The sequence below is a fragment of the Chiloscyllium plagiosum genome, unplaced genomic scaffold (assembly GCF_037043375.1).
Source record: "Chiloscyllium plagiosum isolate Xiang-an unplaced genomic scaffold, Cpla_swu_hap1 HiC_scaffold_6, whole genome shotgun sequence".
NCBI lineage: Eukaryota > Metazoa > Chordata > Chondrichthyes > Orectolobiformes > Hemiscylliidae > Chiloscyllium > Chiloscyllium plagiosum.
Genome location: NW_028270144.1, coordinates 132324391 through 132334346, shown reverse-complemented (window position 1 = coordinate 132334346; position 9956 = coordinate 132324391). Strand labels below are relative to the sequence as shown.

At 51.9% G+C, this 9956-nt stretch overlaps 2 protein-coding genes across 2 annotated transcripts in view; one reads left to right on the top strand and one right to left on the bottom strand.

Moving 5' to 3' along the window:
- The window catches only part of smpd1 (sphingomyelin phosphodiesterase 1), a 39062-nt gene that overhangs the window by 8925 nt on the left and 20181 nt on the right, over positions 1 to 9956 (top strand). Inside the window, exon 2 of the mRNA XM_087988517.1 lies at positions 6406 to 7175. Within this exon, the coding sequence (XP_087844643.1) occupies positions 6406 to 7175 (770 nt within the window). The remainder of the gene's footprint in view (positions 1 to 6405; positions 7176 to 9956) is intronic.
- The window catches only part of apbb1 (amyloid beta precursor protein binding family B member 1), a 173518-nt gene continuing 164875 nt past the window's right edge, over positions 1314 to 9956 (bottom strand). The window contains exon 15 of the transcript XR_015757510.1: positions 1314 to 1763. The gene's annotated coding sequence lies outside the window, so the exon portion shown is untranslated. The remainder of the gene's footprint in view (positions 1764 to 9956) is intronic.

Below are 9956 nucleotides of genomic sequence, written 5' to 3'. Positions count from 1 at the left end.
AATTGTGCAATGGGTTTGGTTTAGGCATTTATGGGAACTAAAATCAGGAATTGAAGCGTGATGTGCAATTGTGGACATTAAATCATCTTGTGGTTTGTCATTATTCTCTCGGTGTGATGCAAGATTGTCCACTGAGCCTGTTGACTCAGTCTATATCTATACCCACAGCTTTCAATTCTATTACTCTGAAGCCCAGAACTCTCTTCTCAGTATGACTCTCCCAAGCTAGCTGTACCATCTTCATGTCTCACCCAGGTTAATTGAATTGAATTGAATTTATTGTCACATGCGCCGAGGCACAGTGAAAAGCTTTGTCTTGCGAGCAATACAGGCAGGTCACAGAGTTAAGTAGCATCGATAGTAAATAATAGGTAAACAGCGGCAAAAACAAAAACACAGGTACGGGCGAATGTTAGGAGTTTGTGAGTCCTTTCAGTTTTGTACCAACTGTAGGGTAGAAACTATTTTGAAACCAACTGATGCATGTGTTCAGCCTTCTGTACCTTCTCCCTGATGGTAGAAGTTGGAAAAAATCATTGCCAGGGTGGGATGGATCTTTGAGAATGCTGGTGGCCTTTCCTTGACAACGGGCCTGGTAGATGGATTCTATCGATGGGAGGTTGGCCTTTGTGATTGTCCGGGCCGAGTTCACCACTCTCTGTAACCATCTCCGATCTTGAATGGTGCAGTTGCCAAACCAGGTAGTGATACATCCAGACAGAATGCTCTTGATGGGGCACCTATAAAAGTTGGCAGGGGTATTCGCTGTCATGCCAAATTTCCTCAGCTGTCTGAGGAAGAAGAGATGTTGTTGGGCCTTTGTAACCAGTGCGTCCACACGGAGAGTCCAAGAAAGCTTGTTGTGGATGACCACTCCCAGGAGCTTGACACTCTCCACTCGTTCCACCTCTGTGCTGTTAATGTGTAGGGGGGGCATGAGTAACATCCTGCGCAAGTCAATAATGAGTTCCTTGGTTTTTCCGGCATTGAGAGCTGGGTTGTTCTCAGTGCACCATTTTCCCAGGTCTTCCACCTCCCGTCTGTAGTCTGTTTCGTTGCCATCTGAGATTCGACCAACTATGGTGGTGCCATCAGCGAACCTGTAAATGGCATTAGTCTGGTATTTGGTGACGCAGTCATGGGTATACAGTGTGTACAATAGGGGGCTGAGTACGCACTCCTGGGGGCTTCAGTGTTGAGTGTTAGTGACGATGAAATATTGTCCCCAATCTTCACTGATTGTGGTATGTGGGTCAGAAAACTGAGGATCCAGTTGCAGAGAGTGGGGCTTAGTCCGAGATCACTAGGTCTCGAGGGGATAATAGTGATGAAGGCTGGGCTATAGTCAATGAGTAGGATTCTTACATAACTGTTCTTGGTGTTAAGATGTTCTTGGGAGGACTGAAGGACAAGTGATATGGCATCTGACGTGGATCCATTGGTCTGATAGGCAAATTGGAGTGAGTCAAGAGTAGTGGGGAGGCTGGAGTTGATTAATGACATGACCAGCCTTTAGCAGCATCACCCTCACCAGAGTGAAGAGCAGGGTTGAATCATTTGCAAATGTTGCTCAACACTGACAGAACAACCTTCATTGTTGCTGGATTAAAATCCTGATATTCCTCCTTACGGATATACCTTCAACATAGATACCGGAACATCCCACTTTCTCTGCTCTTGCTTGTGGCTCAGGAGTAGCTGGCTCCCCTTTGAGTTGTGAGGTTCTGGGTTCACATCCCACTCAGGAGCTTGAGTACAAAGACCTGTAGTTTAAATACATGGGAAATAATTTTCTCACTTTTGTAATTTATACCCTTACTTATCAACACAAGGATATGTATGCTTTACTACTTCCTTAAATAAAAGCAAAATACTGCAGATGCTGAAAATCTGTACCAAATGAGGAAAATGCTGGGGAAATGCAACAGGACTGGCAAATTTGGGGAGAGGGGAACAGAGTTAACAGAAAGGGGTAGAAAAATGGTGATTTTAAAAAATGTTTTCAGCATGTAGAGGAGGAGTAAAGGTTGTTAATTGTGGTGAAAGAGAAATGGAGATGTAGAATATTGTAAAATAAGGTGTGAAAGGATGAAAATGGGTCATTTTGGCTGAGAACAAGGTAAAGAGGACTAGCCAGTGAGGGTGTGGGTGGGAGTTGTGGTGAAAGGAATGGAAGACAAGTGGAGGACAAACCTCATGGGGTCAGCCTCTGAGATTGTGACACTCTGTATTGAGATGGAGGATTGGAAAGATGCCATGGCAGAGTGAGAAAATATTCTGAATGGTGGAGGAATGGACTCGGGTGTCAGGGAGAAATGTTGGCAGTGGAGTGGAGGGGATTGTTTGCCTGTTGCTGGAGATGGTAAAAATAACGGAGAGTGATCGTTTGAACGTGGAGGTAGATGAAATGGAAAGTGAGGCCAAGGGGAACCCCATTTTCATTGTGGGAAGGAGGGGAAGGGTGAGGGCAGAATTAGCCAAGATGGGTCAGACATGACTGAGGATCCAACTTGCTTAATGTGTTCTGCCACCTTCAAAGATCCATGTGCGCGTATGCCTCGATTCCTCTGCTCTTGCACCCTGTGAGGATTAGGATAGAACTTTATTCTGTCTTTTCACTTTCCAATCAAAATGACTGAACAGGCTATTCAACCACACCAAACCACAACAATGTCTCAGACAGACCATTTGTTATCACCAGCAAATACAATTGCAAACTCAGCCCTGTCACTGAAACATAGGAGCAGGAGTAGGCCATTCTGCCCTTCGAGCCTGCTTCCCCCATTCATTATGATCATAGCTGAGCATCCAGCTCAATAGCCTCTTCCTGTTTCCCCTTTTTATACTTTAAATATTATACTTTAATCCCTTTAGCCCCAAGTGCTATATTAAACTCCTTCTTGAAATCATACAGTATTTTGGCCTTACTTTTTTAAGGGGCAGTGAATTCAACAGCTTGGCACTCTCCGGATGAAGAAATTTCTCCTCATCTCAACCCTAAAAGATTGACTAATTACCCTTAAACCAGGACCTCTGATTTTGGACACCTCACCTTCAGGAACATTCTTCTTGCACCTATCCTGTCTAGTCCTGTTAGAATTTTGTAGATTTCTATGCAATGCCCCCTCATTCTTATGAGTTCCAGTTCAGCATGGTGGCTCAGTGGTTAGCACTGCTGCCTCACAGAGCCAGGGACCCAGGTTGAATTCCCTCCTTGGGCGACTGTCTGTCTGTGTGGGTTTTCTCTGGGTGCTCCTGTTTCCTCCCACAGTCACAAAGATGTGCAGGTTAGGGTGAATTGACCGTGCTAAATTGCCCATAGTGTTCAGGATGTGAGGGTTAGGTGCATTAGTCAGGGCTAAATATAGGGTCGGGGGAATGGGTCTGTGTGGGTTACTGTTCAGAGGAGGTTGGTGTGGACTTGTTGGGCTGAGAGGCCTGTTTCCATACTGTAGGGATTCTATTCTATGATTTAACCCCTCCTTAAAGGTCCGTCATGGCTTTCCCAGGAATTAGTCTGGTGAAACTTTGGTATACTCCCTGCATTACAGAACATCCTTCCTCAGATAAAGAGGCCAGAACTGTACACAATATTCCAGGTGTGGTCTCACCAAGGCTCTGTATAATTACAACAAATCATCCCTGTGCCTGCCCTTGAATCCTCTCACTATGAAGGCCAACGAATCATTTGCCTTCATCACCAACTGCTGTACCTGCAATGCTTACCGTCAGTGACTGGTGTACAAGGGCACCCAGGTCTCATTGCATAGTCCCCTCTTCTCAAATTATAGTCATTCAGATAATAATTTGTCTCCCTGTTATTTGTTGCCAAAGTGAACAGCCTCCCGGTTATAAATATTATATTGCTAAGTATTTGCCCACTCACTCTACCTGTTTAAATCACATTTGGGATGTGAAGGTGCTGGTATTGGACTGGGGTGGAGAAAGGCAGAAGTCACATGACTCCAGGTTATAGTCCAACAGGTTTATTTGAAATCACAAGCTTTTAGAGCACTGCTCCTTCATCAGATGCTCCGAAAGCTTGTGATTTCAAATAAACCTGTGGGACTATAACTTGGTGTCGTGTACCTTCTGACTACGCCATCTCTGCACCTCCTCACCGCTCACCCTCTCACCCAGCTTTTTGTCAGCTGCAAATTTGCGGATATTACATTTAGTTTTCTCATCTAACTCATTAATGTATATTGTAAATAGCTAGGGTCTAAACACAGCTCTGTGATATCCCACTAATCACCGCCTTCCTATTTAGAAAAAGACCCATTTATTCCTACTGTTTGTTTCCTGTCTGCCAATCTATTCTCTATCCAGCTCAGTGCACTATTCCTGATCTCCTGTACTTTAATTTTACACATTAATCTCTTAGGTGGAACTTTGTTGAAAATCTAAATAAACCACATCCACTGACTCTGCCACCCCCACCCTCCCATCAACTCTACTAGTTACATCCCTGAAGAATTCCAGTCGATTTCCAAAGTATGATTTCCCTTTTGTAAATCCATGTTGATTCTGTCCAATCCTTCCACTGTTTTCCAAGTGTTCTGCTAAGTGGTTGATAGTTCCTGTTTTCTCTGTATCTCCCTTTTTAAAGTGAGATTACATTAGCTCCTGCCCAATCTGTGTAGGAGTTTCTAGGAACTTGGACAACCATCACCAATCCTCACACTATTTCTCTGGTCACTTCCTTATCTACTCTTGGAAGTAGATTCTTCGACTCCGGGGATTTATCTGCCTTCAGTCCCATCAATCTCATCAATTTTCCCAACACCATTTTTGTCCTAATACTGATTTCCTTCAGTTCCTCCCTCTCACTAAACCCTGTGTTCCCCAACATTTCTAATATGTTGCTTGTGTCCTCCTTTGTGATCACAGAACCAAAGGATGTACTTAGTTGGTCAGCCATTTCTTTTGTTCCCATTATAAATTCCCCTCTTTCTGACTGCAAGAGACCTACATTTGTCTTCACCAATCTTTTTCTCTGTATATACCTACAAAAAACTTCACAGTTAGTTTTTATGACTTAGAGATGTGAAGGACTGCCGATGGTAGAAGCCTGAGTTAGTAGCTGTGAGGCTGGAAAAGCACAGCAGGTCAGACCGTATCCAAGGAGCAGGAAAGTCAATGTTGTGTGCCAAAACCCTTTGTCAGGGCTGGGAGGGGAGGGAGCCCAGAAGTATATGGGGTGGGGTGGGAGGGAGGATCTGGAGATCCAACAGAGATTCAACCTGCACTTCATCCAACCTCATCTGTTGCATTCTTTGCTCTTGATATGGTCTCTTTTGTATCGGGGAGACTCAGGGACCAGTTCATGGTCTGCGCTCTCATGCATCAACCAACCTGACCTTCCGGTTATCATCCATTTTAATCTCCCCCCACCCCCCTGCCCCCACTAACATCCTTGGCCTCCTGCACTGTCAGAGTGGGGCTAAACAGAAACTGGAGGAACAACACCTGATGTTTCACTTGGGGATCTTACAGCCCAATGGCTTCAACAGCCCTATCCCAATGTCTAGCCTCACCCATCCTCCTCACCTCCCTCATCTGACCTAACCTATCCATCTTCCTGATCACCTAGCCGATCCAGCCTTCCCACTGACCAATCGCAATTGCCCCCAAATCCAGCTTCACATATACTGACAGCCAGTTTTATTGTTTTCCCTAAGCTAACTATTACACTTTTTTTTTTCTTTATCAATCCTTCTATTCTCCTTTGTTGAATTCTAAACTGCTCCCACTTCTTAGGTCTGTCGTTTTTTTTTTCTGGCCAATTTGTATGCCTTTTCTTTGAATTTACCACTCTCTCTAATTTCCCAGGAATGTTTAGATCAGTAGATCAGTCCAAGTAGAACGGATTGTTTCTGGACAGGACTGGGACTAATGTCTTCGGGGTGGGGGTGGGGTTGCTAGTGCTGTTTGGGAAAGTTTAAACCAGATTGGCAGTTGAGATGGGAACTTCAGCAGGGAGACAGTTATTCATTGCTACCCAGTTCAAAACTAAAACTGGAAAGGTGGCTCAGGCAGGACTTCAGCCATTCTTCCTGCATGTGTGTTGGAAGATTTCGCAGGTTTGGCCCTGTTCCGAATGCATAGTGTGGCCAAAACCCCATCCTGGGACTCGAATGTGGAGCTTCTCACTCAGACAGGGCAATAACCACTGAACCACAAAACCACTTCTGTGCCCTTGACATTATCATTATCACCAACCCAGCTTCAATAATTCACATCTCAATTAAAGATGGCACTGGAAAAAGCACAGCCAGTCAGGCAGTATCTAAGGGCCAGGAGAGTCAACATTTTGGGCAGGACCCTTCATCGGGACTGAATATATTTGTGTAATAGATTGTTATATCAAGGTGCTTTGTGCTAATCGGTGTTTTTTTTTAACAGTTTAACAGTAACATGGACGAGGTAGCTGTTGTTGCCTCGAAGCTGTGTGTCCGGTTAAAGCTGGCCCCTCCGGATATCTGTGTCCAGGCCGTCGCCTTGTTCAAACACGATGTGATAATTGCCTGGACTGAATCTATCCTGAAGCCATCAGAGATCTGTGGCTTGTTCCTGGGTGTTGTTTGTGGTCATTGGGACATTTACTCTGACTGGAATGTCACACTCCCTGACACACCAAAGCCTCCCGTCATCCCCCCCAAGCCACCCCTCCCTGGTTCTCCTGTCACAAGGATACTATTTCTCACAGACATTCACTGGGACAAAGATTACATCCCAGGGAGTAACCCTGACTGCCGGGACCCCTTGTGCTGCAGGAAGGGCTCGGGTTTACCCCCTAGCCATCGGAAAGGAGCTGGGAAGTGGGGTGAATACAGCAAGTGTGACCTTCCCCTCCACACCATCGAGAACCTTCTACAGCATCTTCAACCTGGACACTTTGATCTGGTCTACTGGACTGGGGATATTCCAGCTCATGATGTCTGGCACCAGACCCGGAAAGACCAACTCACGGCTCTCAACACCATCACCGGACTCATCCAGAAATACCTGGGCCACGTTGCTGTCTACCCAGCCGTTGGCAATCATGAGAGCACTCCAGTCAACAGCTTCCCTCCTCCCTTCATCCACGGTAACGAGTCCTCTGCCTGGCTCTACGATGCAATGGTGCAGGCCTGGAAGGGCTGGCTGCCTGAGGAAGCTCAGGAAACTCTCCGGTAAACAAGAATCTGAGCAGAAGGATGGGAATACAGGCAGGGTCTCCTCTATACTGTAAAGCTTTCTCACCTTGGTGGGTGCACCTCCTCTTGAGATAGTGAGGAGATGGTCCCTTGTAGTCTCTGTTATCAGCCAGTGCAGTGCTCTCTGATACTGGCCTTCAGCAGTGTGCAATTCCCTCAGTCCTAACCTTTTGAATAATGGCAGAAAATGTTCAAATAACCTTTCAGCCAATAAGCGAGGACTCTGACAAACAAGGCGGGCAAGTTGAGGGAACAAATTAAAGCATAGGACACATTGTCATTACTGTCATTGAGATATGGTTGGGGAGGGGGGCAGCATTGCAATGTGGTGGGGAGGGGGAGGACAGGATTGTGATGCGGTGGGGAGGGGGAGGACAGGATTGTGATGCGGTGGGGGGGGGGACAGGATCGCGATGCGGTGGGGAGGGGGAGGACAGGATTGTGATGCGGTGGGGGGGGGGGGACAGGATCGCGATGCGGTGGGGAGGGGGAGGACAGGATTGTGATGCGGTGGGGAGGGGGAGGACAGGATTGTGATGCGGTGGGGGGGGGGGACAGGATCGCGATGCGGTGGGGGGGGGGGACAGGATCGCGATGCGGTGGGGAGTGGGGGGGGGGGACAGGATCGGGATGCGGTGGGGAGTGGGGGGGGGACAGGATCGGGATGCGATGGTGGGGGGGACAGGATCGGGATGCAGTGGGGGGGGGACAGGATCGCGATGCGGTGGGGAGTGGGGGGGGGACAGGATCGCGATGCGGTGGGGAGTGGGGGGGGGACAGGATCGCGATGCGGTGGGGAGTGGGGGGGGGGACAGGATCGCGATGCGGTGGGGAGTGGGGGGGGTTGGACAGGATCGGGATGCGGTGGGGAGTGGGGGGGGGACAGGATCGGGATGCGGTGGGGGGGGGGACAGGATCGGGATGCGGTGGGGGGGGGGACAGGATCGGGATGCGGTGGGGGGGGGGACAGGATCGGGATGCGGTCGGGGGGGGGGACAGGATCGGGATGCGGTCGGGGGGGGGGACAGGATCGCGATGCGGTGGGGAGGGCAGGATCGGGATGGAGTGGGGGGGGCAGGATCGGGATGCGGTGGGGGGGGACAGGATCGCGATGCGGTGGGGGGGGACAGGATCGCGATGCGGTGGGGAGTGGGGGGGGACAGGATCGCGATGCGGTGGGGAGTGGGGGGGGGACAGGATCGCGATGCGGTGGGGAGTGGGGGGGGACAGGATCGGGATGCGGTGGGGAGTGGGGGGGGGGACAGGATCGCGATGCGGTGGGGAGTTGGGGGGGGACAGGATCGCGATGCGGTGGGGAGTTGGGGGGGGACAGGATCGCGATGCGGTGGGGAGTTGGGGGGGGACAGGATCGCGATGCGGTGGGGAGTGGGGGGGGGACAGGATCGCGATGCGGTGGGGAGTTGGGGGGGGACAGGATCGCGATGCGGTGGGGAGTGAGGGGGGGACAGGATCGCGATGCGGTGGGGAGTGAGGGGGGGACAGGATCGCGATGCGGTGGGGAGGGGGGGACAGGTTTGGGATGCGGTGGAGAGGTGGGGGACAGGTTTGGGATGCGGTGGGAGTGGGGGGGGGACAGGATCGCGATGCGGTGGGGAGTGGGGGGGGGGGGCAGGATCGCGATGCGGTGGGGAGTGGGGGGGGGGGCAGGATCGCGATGCGGTGGGGAGGGGGGGGGCAGGATCGCGATGCGGTGGGGAGGGGGGGGGACAGGATCGCGATGCGGTGGGGAGGGGGGGACAGGATCGCGATGCGGTGGGGGGGGGGGGACAGGATCGGGATGCGGTGGAGGGGGGGGGGACAGGATCGGGATGCGGTGGGGAGTGGGGGGGGGGACAGGATCGGGATGCGGTGGGGAGTGGGACAGGATCGGGATGCGGTGGGGAGTGGGGGGTGGGACAGGATCGCGATGCGGTGGGGAGTGGGGGGGGGAACAGGATCGCAATGGGGGGGGGACAGGATCGCGATGCGGTGGGGAGTGGGGGGGGACAGTTTGGGATGCGGTGGGAAGTGGGGGGGGTGGGACAGGATTGCGATGCGGTGGGGAGTGGGGGTGGGACAGGATCGCGATGCGGTGGGACAGGATCGCGATGCGGTGGGGGGGGGGACAGGTTTAGGATGCGGTGGGGGTGGGACAGGATCGCGATGCGGTGGGGGGGGGGTACAGGTTTGGGTTGGGGGGGGACAGGATCGGGATGCGGTGGGGAGTGGGGGGTGGGACAGGATCGCGATGCGGTGGGGAGTGGGGGGGGGAACAGGATCGCGATGCGGTGGGGTGTGAGGGGGTGGACAGGATCGCGATGCGGTGGGGAGTGGGGGGGGGGTACAGGATCGCGATGCGGTGGAGAGTGGGGGGGGGGACAGGATCGCGATGCGGTGGGGAGTGGGGGGGGGGACAGGATCGCGATGCGGTGGGGATTGGGGGGGGGACAGGATCGCGATGCGGTGGGGAGTGGGGGGGGACAGGATCGCGATGCGGTGGGGAGTGGGGGGGGGGGACAGGTTTGGGATGCGGTGGGGGTGGGACAGGATCGTGATGCGGTGTGGGGGGACAGGTTTGGGATGCGGTGGGGGTGGGACAGGATCGCGGTGGGGAGGGGGGGACAGGTTTGGGATGCGGTGGCGGGGGGGACAGGATCGCGATGCGGTGGGGAGGGGGGTACAGGTTTGAGATGCGGTGGGGACAGGGGACAGGATCACGATGCGGTGGGGAGTGGGGGGGAGGACAGGATCGCAATG